This window comes from Trichinella spiralis (genome assembly GCF_000181795.1).
Source record: "Trichinella spiralis strain ISS 195 chromosome Unknown Scfld9, whole genome shotgun sequence".
Classification (NCBI taxonomy): Eukaryota; Metazoa; Nematoda; class Enoplea; order Trichinellida; family Trichinellidae; genus Trichinella; species Trichinella spiralis.
Genome location: NW_003526948.1, coordinates 5,878,369 through 5,895,287, shown reverse-complemented (window position 1 = coordinate 5,895,287; position 16,919 = coordinate 5,878,369). Strand labels below are relative to the sequence as shown.

General features: G+C 33.6%; 2 protein-coding genes across 2 annotated transcripts; both read left to right on the top strand.

Annotated features, from left to right (window-relative positions):
* The first annotated feature begins 6,629 nt into the window (after positions 1 to 6,629).
* Positions 6,630 to 9,093, top strand: Tsp_10541 (moesin/ezrin/radixin protein). The gene is made up of 10 exons (XM_003372231.1): positions 6,630 to 6,692; positions 6,891 to 6,986; positions 7,082 to 7,186; positions 7,244 to 7,497; positions 7,563 to 7,806; positions 7,860 to 8,133; positions 8,218 to 8,429; positions 8,508 to 8,691; positions 8,750 to 8,886; positions 8,926 to 9,093. Exons 1-10 carry the CDS (start codon positions 6,630 to 6,632, stop codon positions 9,091 to 9,093), a joined length of 1,737 nt encoding a protein of 578 aa, XP_003372279.1.
* A 2,459-nt stretch (positions 9,094 to 11,552) lies between these two features.
* Positions 11,553 to 14,052, top strand: Tsp_10542 (putative L-selectin). Its single transcript, XM_003372230.1, has 6 exons — positions 11,553 to 11,611; positions 12,576 to 12,684; positions 12,804 to 12,924; positions 13,058 to 13,147; positions 13,288 to 13,468; positions 14,037 to 14,052. Exons 1-6 carry the CDS (start codon positions 11,553 to 11,555, stop codon positions 14,050 to 14,052), a joined length of 576 nt encoding a protein of 191 aa, XP_003372278.1.
* Positions 14,053 to 16,919: the final 2,867 nt, after the last annotated feature.

The following is a 16,919-nucleotide window of genomic DNA, read 5'->3' as shown; positions in this document are numbered from 1 at the left end:
AATGAAATTTTTATTCAATTCTTGGATTAGTCCAATAAATGAGAAAAGTGCAAAAACGCATTGCTTCAGAAAATAGAAATTCCTTCTGACACGAACACTGACTAATTAATCAGCTAGAAATTAACGTGCAAAAATTAACGCAATTAATGGGCCAAAATAACTTGTTTTCTTGCGGTAGAACATCTGATTAAAAGTCACATGCAGAAATAAAATAAATTTAATCTTGTTGTGATATAGTGAAAAAAATTAAATACGAATAAATTCAAATAAATATTTCGCACCTGGAACCATTCCGCCCATCGTCAGTTGGGTTTTTACTGATTTCCATTGTCACGTGTTACTATAGCAACTGCATGAAACAGTGGAAAGTGATATTAATCTGGAGTGTCGTGTTTTGATTCAGGAAAAAAGTAAAATTGTTGTAAAATTATTTCGTTAAATTTGTGCCCAAATTTCAACTATTCCACCAAGCGCTGTTGAAGACGAACAGCGTTTGGTAACTTGATTTTCATTTATCGTACTGTCGTTCGCATTATGTTCAAATTTTGTTGTGCACTCTGCTGCGCAGTTGGCCTGTAACCGTCGCAGCAATTGTTTCGCAACTTCGATCCAGGTTCGTTTCGAAGATCGTCCGCCGGCCGCTGGCGAACAATTCTACACACCGTGCGATCGTTTCAACTCTGATCGACAAACTGGTCGATCGACGGTGTTGAAAATTTGGGAAGTTTTTAAAAAAATCCGGCTTTCTCCGTTCGACGAATTTTTACTTCGGGATTATATTTTTCCGCATCGTTGGTCAAAATGCCTTCAAAGCCGGTAAGATTATTTTATTTTTTAATTTAATTTTGGAGATGATAATAATTAGTATTTTTTTTCTTCTTCTTCTCAACAATCAGTATTCATTTTGAACAGTAGTCCGTATTTTGTATTGGTTTGTGATTGGAAATTGGTCGCGCTGAGTTTTGGCAACGTGCCGGCGGGAATGAACCGAATCTTGCGATTTGTTTGCCCAGTATTAGAGGAGCCAGAGGCGTTTTGAACGCATTTAGTTAGTAGCTGTGCGATTTTTTCCATCGTCTCTTTGTTTTCTTTCTGATGATATGGGAATTCTTATACGCGTGGGCGAGTGAAATTGGTCGGCGCAGGTGAACGGCGCGTTTTCTTTCTTGGTCAGCATGGGTCATTCTTGGCGTCGCGTGGCCTTACAGTCGTGTCTGTCTCTGCCCAACGGTCATCACCGGAACAAGCTTGATTGGCAAATTGCGAGTTCATGCCGGTCGCGTGTCACATTGTCAAGATGCCATTCCCAAAGGCGTACTGTAGTTGGCGCCATGGTCGTTTGATGTCAGTGTTTATTTGTCTGGAACCGGTTTGTTTTTAATGTACCGTGCGCGTCGACAAATTGTCTACAGTTAGAGGACACGTTCCGCTTTTAAGGACAGCTTTAATTTCAAACAACTGCTTTTTGTTCACGATCATGTTTGTGCAACTGTTCTTCATATACATACATACCTGTATATACATATTTGAATGAGAATTTTAGCAGACGAAAAGAAAAAGAAAGCGATAACAATATAGAAAGAAAAAGGCAATGGCTGCTTTATGATGCTCAGCTAACTAGCTAGCTTGTTAGCCGGCTGGCTGGCTGGCTGGTGTTGTTCTCTTTTCAAATAGATTTCAGCAGCTTGATCAAAAATGATGTGTGTAATTAAGTGTTGAGCATTTTTGAATGCTGTTGCACAACAGGCGTTCGTTTGTCTCAAACGGATCAATGATTGCGTGGAGCAGTTGCTTTTTGTGCAATTGACATCCGCGATGATGACAAAAAACGAGGGAACAAAATAACCATTTTCTACCGTATTTATGCTGAGAAAGTCTGCTCCGCTGTTCAACACAACGAGTCCCATTAACACAATTCTCACCAGGTGTATTTGCTTTTCGTTTTCACTTGTCACATGGTGCCTGACCTTACTTGCTTGTTTATTTTATCCTTGTAAAATGCTTTTCTCATTCAGACAACACTTTGTCATTTTGATGAAAGTGATAAATTTATGAATTATTTTTCCACTTTTAAGCCGTCGTCAATTGTCGATAAGCGCATTGTTTGAACTTTGGAAATATTTAAATCATCCATCTTCTGATAGACGACGAGCAAAGCTAACATGCAAACAACAGTCTGTTGCAGACAACAGTGTTGTTTGACAGTTTTTGAAAATTTGAGTGATGAAAATTTGCACTTTTGTGGTTGAATAAATACACACACACACGAAAAAATGTATTCATAATTTTGTTGCTTTTTTTGTATTGCAATAATATGGGCAGTGATGTGGATTTGCAACCGCTTTATTGTACGATATTTTATTGGACAAGCAAAATTGCAGAGAATGATAACTTTCAAATCTCTGTTGACGTCAATTTGCAGTACCGTTCTCGACAGTACAGTGATGGTGCATTTGATTGATCTTTACGTTGGTGAATCATTCTGCTTATTTTACGGTCATCGACGAATTTTTTTTTCCTTCCCACTTCATCCTGTTTATTCTTTTTTTTTACTTTTTCAAATCAACTGCTTGTAACGGGGAAAGAATGGAATTTTGTTTTTTTTTATTATTATTATTTACCTGCTTTTTGTTCAGTATGGATGTGAGAATTGTGAATTGATGAAAGACGTAAAAGCGAAAAGATTCAACATGATGATTCGACAATGATGATGATGATGATGCAGATATTTTCTTTCTTTTTCTTTTTTTTTTGTAAAGTTTGTTCCTGTAGTGAAATCATTGTCTGGAAGGAGGAAGGAAATGAGAAATTTAAATACCAAATGTTCGCAATGAATTTTAAAAAGTTTCTGCGCCATTGTTTGCGCTATTATTCAATTGACATTTCTTTCCCCCCCCCCTTCCCGAATCCCCACTAATGTGCGTTACAGTGAAAGTGTAAAATGTTTCAAAGAATTAATTTGGTTTTACTTTTGATGTATTAAAAAATTGTATAATTTTGAAATTGCAATATTTCAAAAAAAAAAAGAAATTTGGTCAAATTGGCAACAGTAGTAGTTTTGTTTTATAATAAATTTGTTTGATTTATGGCAATTTTTCAATTTAATAATAATTCCAATAGTATTAGACGAGCATGTGTGTGTGTGTGTGTATGTTTTGGTATTAGTGTTGGGGGTTGATGTGCAAAAGCAGGCCAGTCAAGCGGGGAGGGGGGGGGTTTGTGGAAAATGTGTTAGTGCAAAGTGATCGTTGCTTCGGGCAATGTTTGCTCATTGGCATCTTCAGCAGCACAGCGCGGATAGGCTGCATTGTGGCGACCAGGTGGCGTCTTACTGCTTTTGCACTGTCCAATCGTTTCGACTGGAAATTTGTTATTTTTTTTTGTTTTGTTTAGTTTTTATTATTATTTTATTTTATTTATATGTATATATATATATGTGTGTGTATGTGTTAAGATATATAGTGTATATGTGTGATTATTATTTCAAGTTTTCCTTTTTTTTCTCCATCTTACCTGCTTAAAGGTGCAGCAGAGTTAACAAAAGTGCTGCCATTATTGGTGACGACAGGAACAGTGTGTAGGCAGATCAAGTGTCCGTCTATTTGTTGTTTTGGAAAATTTATTACTGCCATCGGCTAGTTTAATTTATGCTTCCCAAGTTGAAGCTTGTTATTGGCAACGGTGCTTGGTGAACAGCGTCAGTCGGTCAGAGTCGTTTATTCATTCATTCACTCATTCATTCATTATTTGGTCGGTCGGTCGGTCGGTCCGTCGGTTGGTTTCATTCTCTTTTATATATTAATTACTGTCTACAGTTTTATCATTTGAAAAGTGAAAGAAATTCGACCATCATTGGAACCATGCCCGGCAAAAACGTGAGTGTTCAATTTATAAATTTTCAATAATATCCTTACATAATAATAATAATAATATGAAGAATATTATTTTTGATTAATTAATTTTCATTTCATTTTTGAAAAAGAAAAATAAACAATCTACTGTGGCGACACAATATTTTGTGATCAACTGGAAATAGTAGTATTAGCATTAGCGTTGATTGTGTGATGAGTTTATTATATATATATATATATTGGAGGGTGATTTTAAGCAGAACAACTTTTGTTTACACTTACTTCTGCGACCTGTTTTCTTTTGGTCGCGAATATATTTATTTCATTCACCAAGCATGCATGCATGCCATTCTTCGATGACGTTATTATTAGAGAAGTTGTGGAAAATTTTCGAAGAAGAAGAAGAAGAAGAAAAAAAAAAGCACGCATCTTCTTCTCAGCAGCTTGTGCGAAATGTTCTACTGTAGTGCCGGTTAAATTTTCCACATTCGACATTCTGAATTTTTCAGGTATTCGTTGTATTGGAACAAAAGAGAAATATTTTATTATTAATAATGAATATATTATAATGCATCGGTCGAACAGGGAGATTTGGAGGATGTTTTGTGAGAAGTGACAAATGACGATCAAAAATCTATCATCCATGTACAAGTTGAGAACAGAAAATAAAATTAAAATCACATCACAAAAACTAAATAAAATACAAACAATTATCATGATTCATGCAGCAGGTATTATGAAAATTTTGTTTTTTGTCCTTTTTGTAATTATTCTTTTAATTTTTTTATAAACGCGTGCGCAATTTGTTCCGGCGTTGTTAACAGGGCGGAGGAGGGGAGAATCGGGAGGGGAGGGGGCGTTGGTTGTTGCTTTTTCACTGTTACCGTCGACTTTTTTTGTGTTGAGAATTTTGTATTTTCTTTCTTTCTTACTTTTTTTTATTTATTGCTTTTCGATCAAGCGGTATTGTACATTTTGATCCTTATATACATATATATACATATGGTTCAGTTGTTCTTTCTTTATTTTTCATTTCAAATTCAATATCAGAAAAAGATAGAAAAAAACCAAACAAAATATGCGTAAATCTCATTGTAATCTGTTGAATATGTTTTTTTCTTTGGTTTTATGTTTGTGTTGTACTTTGCAATTTCAATTGTTGTTCAAGCTTGGTTTCAAGCGGTGAATGATATCGAAACACGGTACAAAAGATTGATAACTTTCAGAATAAATTATTTATTATTTTAGTATAATTTTTTCTTGTGCAAATTTAGCTGGTATCAAAGCGAGCAAATTACCATTGAACTGATTGATAAGGTTGGTTTTGTTTGACTTGTTCAAGTGAACGTTTGATTTTTGTTCCCTTGCGTTGAGCGTAGTGTGTAAGCAAACAGAAAACTTTCGACAAACAACTTTTTCAATTTGCATATTTAAAAGGGAAATTATTTATTTATTTATTTATTTATTGTTGTTTTTTTTATGGCACAAGGGAAGGTTGATGATGAAAATTGGTAAAAATTAATCGATCGATCGATCGATCGAGCAAAATTGATGGTGCTTTTTGTGCAAAATCGGGCGCGGTGTTTATTGTGGGAGAATTGTTTTTCAGCTTAAAAATTAGCCATTGAACGCATAATTGTAAATGAATGCGCACAACCAATATAATAATAATAATAATAATAATAATTGGAACTAGTCATTTGAGAACCAGTTTGATAATTGGATTCAAATTAAATGAAGGATTTGATGAAATTGATTCACCCGTCCGGATTGCATGCAATTGTTCACCACTGCAATAGTTGATATGTTGATTTTTTTTTGTTTTGTTTTTGCTTTTCAATTTAATTGAAGTAGATGATGATCCATTTTGAAAAATTAATACGAATATCATCGATTGTGGAATTGTCAAAAATTTGAATATTGACATATTTCCACAAATGCAGAGTTGTGTTGTTTTTCTACTGATTATTGATGTGTTTTATTTTTGTTTTTGACAAAAATATAATAATTCCTCGTTCGACGATCAATAAAAATACAACCAAAATAGCAATACAGTAGGACAATTGGATTTGTCAGTAGGGAAGAAAATTTTGTAATATGTGAAAATTTTTTCTTTTTTTTTTTGTTTCAACTCGTTCCCAAAAAAGTTTCGGTGGATGGGTGGGTGGGGCAAAAAAATTTTTCACCACTTCCCGCGTACTGTTCGAGCATGTGAATGAATTTTTCGCCGATGCTATCTGCAACGGGGGATGACTGTGTTCTACAGGTTGGAGGAGGGGTTGTTTGCGGCCAGTTGGCAAGTGAAATATTTTTGCAATCGTCCTAAGGTCATGGCCGTGTGCGGGTCATTATCGATTTCAACGAGATTATTTCAGTATCTGTCAAATTTAAATTAACAAGAATAAAAAAAAGACAATTTTGCAATAGAAACACAAGAAATGTATGGAATAAAATAAAATCAAAAAAATATATATATACATGCAGAAGGGGAAAATGGAAAAATTTTTTTTTCAAAAAAAATGTGCTAGTTTTATTTCTTTGTGAAATGACAATTTCTTTTTCACTTCCTACTTGAAAAGCTAGAAAGGGAAATTACAGGGCTAGGTGTGAAAAAAGAAAACAAATTAGTCTTTAAAAAAACAACTTTTGAACAAAATTTCAAAATGTATACTTTTTATTCATGTGAAATATTATTTGAATTAAATGTTAATTAAAAAATAAAAAGAAGAATTTTCACGAGTTGCAATTTCAATTTAGGTGAGCGTTCGGGTTACGACCATGGACGCGGAATTGGAATTCGCCATTCAGTCCAACACTACCGGAAAGCAACTTTTTGACCAAGTAATTTTTTTTTCTGTTGTATAATTTAATAATTCGAAAAAAAGGTAGGCGGTTGTAATAAAATTTGTGAAATTGGAAAGATTTTCTTTTTATTTTTATATTGAACATAATTAATAGATTATTATTATTATTGTTACGGTTGAATAGTGATATGCAGTTGTAATTTTATTTGTTGAAGAATTTTGTTTTTCATTTCAGGTTGTGAAAACAATTGGCCTACGTGAAATATGGTATTTCGGTTTGCAATACACTGACACGAAAGGTTACATTACATGGTTGAAATTGAACAAAAAAGTAATTAAAAAAAACCAACAGCTCCCTTCTTTTAAACTAACAATATCCGAAAAGGAATATGAAATATGTATATATGATTTGATTTGGTATTTTAGATTTTGAATCAAGAATTGAAACGTGAATCACCGTTGCAATTCAAATTTCGAGCCAAATTTTATCCTGAAGATGTATCCGAAGAGATTATTCAAGATGTGACATTGGTATGTATTATTTTGGTGGAATTTCATTTTAATTTAATTTGATTTTTTTCTCTTCAGCGATTGTTTTATTTGCAAGTGAAAGAGGCAATTTTGTCGGACGAGATTTATTGTCCTCCGGAGACGACCGTTCTGTTGGCCAGTTATGCGATGCAGGCTCGTTTCGGCGATTATCATCCCGATGTACACAAGAAGGGCTTTTTGGCCAACGAACGCCTGATGCCCGAACGAGTCCGGGAACAATACAAGCTGAGCTCGGATCAGTGGGAAGAGAAAATTGTCTCCTGGTGGTCGGAGCACAAATGCATGATGAAGTATGCAAATTAGAAGAAATGATAATAATAAATTTGAAATTGTTGTTCATCTGTCGATTTTCAAGGGAAGATGCGATGGGCGAATATTTGAAAATTGCTCAAGATCTGGAAATGTACGGCGTCAATTATTTCGAAATTCGCAACAAAAAAGGCAGCGAATTGTGGCTCGGCGTCGACGCGCTGGGCTTGAACATTTACGAAAAAGCGGATCGCTTGACGCCAAAAATCGGCTTTCCGTGGAGTGAAATTCGCAACATCAGCTTCAATGACAAAAAGTTCGTCATCAAGCCGATCGACAAAAAAGCCCGGGTATGGAATCGGTTAAACCTAAATCTGTATTTATTTACGGCAGCCGTTTTTAGGATTTCATCTTCTACGTTCCCCGGCTTCGTATCAACAAGCGTATTTTGGCCTTGTGCATGGGCAATCACGAGTTGTACATGAGGCGTCGCAAGCCGGATACTATCGAAGTTCAGCAGATGCGAGCCCAAGCTCGCGAAGAACGTCAGCAGAAAGTTGCCGAACGTGAACGTTTGCAGCGTGAAATTGCTGCCCGTGAAGCGGCCGAAAAGAAGCAGCGCGAATACGAGGATCGCATGCTTGAAATGCAAGAGGACATGGAACGAGCCAAGCGGGGTGAATTTTCTTCTTCTTCTTCTTATTATTATATTCTTATTATTCATTCATTGATAAATAATTTTCATTTCAACTAACTAACAGATTTGACCAACGCCCAAGATACGATACGACGATTGGAGCTCAGTTTGAAAGAATTACAACAGGCGCAGGAGAATTTGGCCAGACGCGAAGAAGAGGTGAAACATTTGGGCACCCGTTTGGCTGAGGAGCGTGAAATGGAAGCGTCCGAAAAGGACAAGCTCGAAGCTGAAATCCGACGTCGTGAAGCGGAAATTGCCGCTGTCCGTCGTGAGGTGTGCATGCAAATTTTAATTATAATATATTATATAGCATGTTGTATTTTTGTTGTTCTATTGTTCCAATTGGTATAGGTGAGCGAAAAGGACGCCCAAACCCGTCGCCTGCAAGAAGAAGTTGAAGAGGCGAGACGTCGTCAACAAGAAGCTAGCGAAGCTTTGCTACGAGCCACTACACAGGCGCTTCACCACAACAAGGCGCACAACGTATTCGAACACATGGAAGATAATTATGCCCTTTCGAACGGCGGTGATTACAGTACGTTGAATGGTTTTTTTTTCTTTGATTAAAAATTTATTTATTTTTGTATTTGCAGAAGTGGAATTGACGTCCGACGAATATGCAAACGTACCTCAGTGGGAAGTGGATCGTCAAACGGCAATTGAAAGAAATCAGAATATTCAAACACGATTGGACGTACGTCCACCCACATCTACACGCTACAATCGACAAGTAATTAATTAATTAATTGTTTTTTTTTGCAAATTTCAGGCGTTGAATGCGGATTTGGAAAAAATGCGTGACCGTGACAAAGTGACTGAATACGACGTTTTGCATATGGAAAACAAACGTGCCGGAAGGGATAAATACAAAACGCTGCGTCAAATTCGAGCTGGCAATACTCAGCGTCGAATTGATCAGTTTGAGAACATGGTCTGAAAATGAGAAAGTGCATGATGATGTATGTGATCATTTTCAAAAAAAGAAACACTACAACAACGATTTTACATATTTCAATTTTTGTTCACGTTATTTATTACTAATCAATCAGTTTCCTTTCATTACATATTCATCATTACCAACCAATTCGAGTTTCTACTGATGATGAGAAAGATGAAGTTTTTTTCTTAGTACATCCACATATCTATATCTATATATATATATATATATATATATATATATGTATATTGCTCCTTGATCGTTCAACCTTTTTCCTTATTCTTTTACACTTTACATTGATTTTTCTTTTTCTTTTGGAGAGAGGGTTTGTTGAAGTGCTTGTTTTTATTATTTTCTTTTTGTTTTTCAATTTTTTCTTTCTTAATCAATTATAATTAAGCTTTTGTTCCATCTACTCTACAACAAAGCACCTCTTTACTTGTATGTGCGGAGGTGCTTTCATTTGATTTTCATTTAAATGAACAATAATCACCATCCATCATCAGCTGAGCATCATATTATTTTGTGAGGATGGATTTTTTTATTTGGATAAAATAGTTACTTTTGTCTCTGTTTCTTCTATTCTGTTCTGTTCTGTTTGAGAAAATTCGATACAAATTCTAATTTTACTAAAATTATAAGAATACTCTGTTTCTTCACATACACATTTTTTTAAATTTATTTAATGTATGTAAATATACTTTTTTCTATTTATGTTCAAATTGTCGACCTGCGAACACTTGTAATAATACTACAGAATTTATTCTAATATTATTACTATTTGTTTCTTGTTTTCAAACGATCCAGCTTAAGCTGGTAATATTTAGCTCTACGAATGGGCATCGCACATTGATGAATCACTTGTATCGTTTCATCAGAATTGTATTGTTTTCTCGTTTCGTCATTAATTATTTGGTTCCTCAAAAATTTGCAAATTATATATATATATATATATATATGTATATATATATATATGTATATGTATATGTATAATCGCTTATAGATAGCTGGACAATAAATTAATTGATCAAATATAGTTCTGCAAATTGTTCACAGTTGGAAAATTTAAAGTTTCATTTAAAAAACAAATATTATTAACCATAAAAAGATGTTATATTTGAAAAAGAAAATGGTTGTTACGATCTTCGATTTAATTATGATTATGATTATGATTATTATTATTATTATTCGGCAACAACAGTCGATAAATAAATTGCATAATTATTTATTGATTGGCAACAAAACAGTTGACTGGTCGATTGATTCATATGTTATTGATTTTTTTTTGCAAATTGTTCCACGCTCTAGTTCTATAGTCGCCTGCTTTATGCTTGCATTGCGAAGTGACATTTTCCTTTTTAAATCATGTCAATTTTTATTTTTCATTCACATTCAACACTGCTGCTGCCCCACATGGAAATGAACAATGCTTACAATTGAAGTTTTATTACGGTGGGCAAAAAAGCGAAATTTGCCAACGTTGTCGTCGCTTGCAGTGTGAACGCATTCGCTTGGCAAAGTAGTAGAAATTACAATTTAATAAATTCCATACAATTCAATTTGTCCATTCGAACATGTGCAGAGCGAATAAAAAATAACTTGACAATTCTCATTTTCAAACTTCCTCTTCTCATGTTCACGAATAATAATATTGTATAATATCGCATTTGAAAAACACTATTTCTCGTCGACAAATACAATTTTGTTCCTCTTGAACAACTCGACTGAAAAATTTTGAATTGTCGACTTTTCTTTTTCTGACAACAAATACTTTTTCTTTCCTTGTTCGTCTTTGCATTCACTGCTGATGATGAAAATCCAAGTTACAGTATACATTTTGCATTGCAAAATATGAACAATTTGTTCATTTTTTTAATTTCAATCAATTTTTCTCTTATTACCACTGACGCAACGAACTTTTCGCGTGGTCGATCGATTGGATCAATCAATCAGTCATTTGACAACAAGTTCTACATTAGAAAATATTTAAAAACATCTTTTTTTTGAAATCATTTTAGAGTAATAAAAATGGAATATAACGTAAAATGGTTTTTTTTTGCTGAAAATTACATTCGAATGTTATCAGAGAACAGACTGCATTGTGCAACATTGTGTACCTGCTTGTATTTTAACAGACAAAACTCGTACAGTACAATTGCTTGAAAAATTTTTTTAGTAAACTTTAAAATTACAAAATATGATTAAATTATAGAATTTATTTAATAATAAATGTAAAAATATAATTTAGAAGAAACGCTTTTGGAAAATTGTCATTGAATTTAAGAACCTGAATATATTTATCTTTACTACCGTAAGAATTAGGAGAACACGTCAGCATTCAGTGCTGCGTATCGTAGTGAACTGTGCAGTTGCCGTTTCCCTGATCGTATCGGTAGTATTGTTGTTAGCTTTGTCGACTGTTTTTCCTTAATAGTATCTCACCTATTTGCAGCTTCAAAATGTCGAAAACGATGCTAAACACTTTGAGCAGTTTTTACAACACCCTCGATCAGAAAATGTAAGTAAAAAAGAAAAAAAAATTTCGGTGCTCATCATTTGACTGAGTGTGCTTTTATTTTATTTTTTGTGAAAGTTTTGAAAATGCTTTTCGCGTGTATCGAATGCTTCGAAAACATCCTATTGTTGATAATTAGAAATTCGATTCAGAATTTTTTCAATTTTTAATTTTTTTTATCAGGAGTTACATGATATTTTAATTTTTAATGGAAATTGTTTATTCCAATTTTTGGTTTACAACTATTCTCGTTTTGCATTGCATTGCAATACTTTTTCTATTGTAACAACAAATGTTCGTCGAGCTTGTTTCTGTTTGCCCAAGGCCTGTTTGCCTGTTCATTGATTTATGTTTTAATCAATAAGAAAAAGGCACAAATTTCTTCCCAATTTTGCCATCAAGAATTGTCACTGTTGTCGTCGTTATTAATTTTTATCTCAGTATATCGATTAATTAGTAATAAGTTTGATGGTTATTTTGACTAATGTTGCATTGAAATAATGAAAAGAAATTTTTTCCTCTTGCATTCAGATATTTTTTTTCATTCTATTTTAATGAAAGTTTTTGTTGGAATTCAATTTCTGCGTAATGTTTATTGATTTTAATATTCCACAACGTTGTAGAACTGATGTATGTGATTGCGTTGTAAATCATTATCAAAGCAGTTAAAGATTTTCATTTTTCTCAGTGGCGTAATTTTCGCTTGATTGATTCGAATTGTTGCTGTGAAAAGATGATATTTTGATCGAAGGCAAAGAAAAATATAAATATTGTGATACTAATAAGATTATTCGTAAACTTGTTTTGTTCACTAAATGGTAAATTCATCGTCATCATCATCTTTATTGTCTTTATTTATTTATTAAATAGCACGTCGGCATGAAAATGAATTGTTTTCTAAATTTTTTTCATAATTTTCTCCAAATATTTATTAATTTTGTCGTTATTATTATTGTTGTTGTTTTAGTGAAAAACCCGTGCAAACGCATCTTCGTCGTGTCTACTTCAGCTTGAGTGCGAGCCTGTTGGCTGCAGCAGCCGGAGCTTACGTACACCTGTTTACTGATTTTATCAGTGTAAGTAGTTTCATTCTATTGATGACTAAAAAAATTTCATTTATGTTTATTAAAATCATCGTTGTTATAATAAATGAAATTTGAAAATATATTGAATTTTGTCTACTTTTATTTTTCAGGGTAGCGTTTGGAGTGTACTTGGCTCTTTGGTACTGCTGATAACAATCAATGCTACTGTTCACACACGTGAAAATGAACTGTACCGATTTTTGGCTTTGATGGCATTTTCTGCTTTGTCAGGTAGTGTTTGTCAAAAATAGTATACTATTTTGTATTAAAGCAATATTGTAAAGATTATAAATAATAATAATAATAATATTGAATATTATATTAGTATATTAGGAAAAAAGTATTTTATCAAACTCATTTGCAGGTCTTAGTACTGGACCTTTGCTAGACTTTGTCATAAGCGTCAATGCGTCGTTAATTGTGACAGCATTTATGGTCACCGCAGTTTTGTTCGGTTGTTTCACACTTGCTGCTCTGATTGCTCCAGATCGGAAATATCTCTACTTGATTGGCAAGTTATTTGAATAATAATTTGTCTTGTTTATTTGTTTGTTTGTTTATTTGTTGTTTCTGAAATTATGAATTTTTTTTCAGGAACGTTGCTTGGCATGTTGAGCGCAATGTGCTGGGTGTCCATGTTTAACATGTTCATCAGATCACCGGCGTTGTTTCAAGTCAATTTGTACACCGGCTTGGCAGTGATGTGCGGATTCATCGTTTACGACACGCAGTTGATCATGGAGAAAAAACGAATGGGTGACAACGATTACATTCGGTATGAAATTTACATTGGTTTTTTTTTTTCAAAATATTCTCTGTAATGTATTTCAATTTTATTTGTACGAAAAATTAAAAAAAAACAAAAACATTATTTTCCTTCTTCTAGTCATAGCGTCGATTTGTTCATCGATTTTATTGGAATATTTCGTCGCACGCTTATTGTTCTTTGTCAAAAAGAGGTGGGTTATATTGAAATTTATACACACATATATGTAGGGTTATTTTGTATTGTAAATTTTTTATAGGAGCGAAAGAAAAGAAGAAACTGAAAATGAAAATAATATAACAGTAAGTGAATCTGCTTTTCAGAAATGAGTTTATTTTATAATTTTCAATTATTTATATTCCACGACTGAGTGTATAATTTTATCCTCTACTCGTGTAAACGATGTTTTGCGTATTAATTATGCAAAATTTTCAATTGATAGAAGAAAGATTAATGTGTAATATAAATTAAATAAGTTTATGTTTTTTTTATTGAACATTAAAACTTTTTTGCAATGTATTTCGTTTATTTGTATTTTATGTTGTTTTAATGTAATTGTTTGTTTACTTTTTTTCAGATACAGCCAAGAGTAAATTGCTTCGAATTAGTTTCAATCTTTGGCTTTTGTGAAAGTATTTCCTTATCCTTTTTTTAATTGTAATTATAATGGCTAATGAGAAGAAGACTGATGTCCAAATGACATCCCAATTATTCTATATATATATTAACGAATTGTGATTCCTTTTATTATAGTTTATAGTTTTTGTTTTCATGGAAATAAATTTTTAAATCAAATATACAACATGCATATTGTCTAATTTCATCAAAGATAACAAACTGTATATATACATATATAGTTTTCTATGACGCATACGCAGTGCAACGCAGCTAATGAGTTTACTAATTACAACTTTCAATGCGCTTATCAATTGTCGGCAGGGTGAATGGATAAAATAGATAGCGCGTTTGCGAAGAAGAAAGTGGAAAAATATTCAAATTTGCCATCGAATACGGAGTGGTAGCAAAATTTGCATAGTTGTTGTTGTTCTTGGACTGATAAGGTTTTGCACATAGTATATAGTTGGGCTGTGGGAGAAGATGATTTATTCGAATTGGCGAATGAGCAGAACGAAATTGGTCGCATGAAATGCACCGTGCTGTTGAACAAAATCCCATTGTACGTCAGTTATGAATTTTGTTATTTTTATTATTTTTTGGTTCGAAAAAGCAGCTATGCATCACATTTAATCTGTAATGAGACAGAGAGAGATGTGAGGTAAGTTTAATTTTGTGTAAAGTCAATTATGAATGAAAATAACGATATAACACTAACATGTTCTTTATCTGTTTTACACATTGAATGTGATTGATTGAACGACAACGATGTTGTTTTTAATATTTAATAATTTTTTATATAAAAACTTCGAAAAACTTCATTTTTTTGTTTCTGTTTTGAATCGGTTTGTCGGCCATTGCGCATTTTCCTCGTATTCAAATCCTGGAAAACGGAAAGAAAGCCTGCATCTATCTTATTCGTAAATGTTCCTCTTTTCCGGCTTTTCATTATTTTTAAAAACAACTAATGAAAAAAGCGAGATAACGATGTAATCCACTTTATAATCCATTTTATGAGAGATGATCGCTTTCAGACAGAAAAAAACATATAACAAAAAAAAGTTGAAAATCCGCTGAGGAATGGAAAGGGAGAGTGTAAATTTTATTTCCGTTTAAGTATACTTTTTGATTTTGAAACCAGGCAAAAATTACAAGGAAGAAGTGTAAAGGAAATTGCCACTTGTATTTTGTGTGTTTGTTTGTTTGTTTGTCTACACATCAGCAAATGTATACTGTAAGTGATGAGGTTATTTATCTTTCTTTCTCAACCCACCCCCCTCTACCCTATTTATTTATTGAATTGTTGTAATTGTGGTTCACCGCAATGGATGTGGTGAGTGTTTACAAATTTGATATGGTTAATTGTATAAAATTGATTAGACTGTCTAATAAGAAAGCGGATGATAATTTAGATTGAAGGGGGGAGGGGATGGTGAATTTTTGCATATATTCTTCTTGATACAATCGATTATTATTTATTACAAGCAGCAATAAATAAACAAATAAATAATGATTCGTCGTGTGTGCGTGAATTGGTGGGCGTGTGTGGTTTGTTGGAAATGAAATAAATAATCAAAGAGGAGAAGTGAATAAATGAAATAAATAAATAAGGTTTTGTCGATTGGCGTTTGTCCATTGGTTTTTGGGCTCTGATTAAATGCTCGATTGCGTCGCTGTTATTGGCTGCAAAAGTGAATGCCAGCTTGGGCATTGATCGACCGGCCGTTGTGTGTGTGTGTGTGTATGTGGTGTTTTAGTGTGTATTTATTTGTGTGTGTGCGTGTGTATGTGCCTGCCGGTTAATATTGTTATTTTGCATAACGAACCGCGTGATTTTGGCGATCAGTGGCTTTGATCGGTGGCTGTCAAATGAGCATGGTCGTCCGACGTATTCTGTCAAATCTGCGTGGGCGATAAACGATGCTCTGTTGAAGCTCAAGTTGTTTGTAATTATCATTTGCTTTTTCCCTGCTTTTTCTTTTTTCAATCAGATTTTTCAATTGATTTCTGAACTGTTGTGCACAAAGTGGACAAGCAATGGAAGACGCGAAATTGTTTTACATTGTCATCGCGGCCGGTGTGGTTGGCACGTTGCTTCTGGCGCTCACCGTTTGCCTGTGCTGTCGACGCTATCGTCATGGTCACAGTTACGAGCCGGCCATTGCCCAGCTAGTTAGCAATCCAAATTTTGCACGACCTGCCAAAGAATTTTACGTTTAATAACCATATCACTACCACCACCATCATCATCATCATTAATAATATTACCATTACTTTTATTATTAATAATACTATTGTTGTTGAAATAAATTTATGAGAAATAATTCCACTGTTATCATTTTCCTTTATTCATCCGATATCCTTATCATATCAAGAGTGGAAATGGAGAATTTCCTTTATAAATGTTGATTGGAAATTTTTTTCTTTTTTCACAAAAATCTGTTTCATTCTGATCAAAAATTATTCATTGTTTTTTTTCAAAAATATAAAAATATTTTGCTTGGTTTTTTGATTTTTCAATTTTCTACCAATTTTTGCGTTCACAAAGTGACAATTTTCAGAGAGAGGGAGAGAGAGTGAAGGACATCCAGATAGTGAAGCACGTGTGTCTCCTCTTTTCTGTCCGTCTGGGAGAACAGAAACCCCCCCCCCCCAACAAGCACATGGTATTTGTTCGAGTAAAATGAAATTAGCTCAGATTTGAAGCTTTCGATCAATAAAAAATAAGCTCGTCTACCATGCCGTCCCATTCATTCCACTCCTGCTTCAGCTTTTGTAACAGCATTTTGTGTTCTTTTCTAATTTGTTATTCGATGAATTTGCATATTTTTCTTCTCACCTCCGT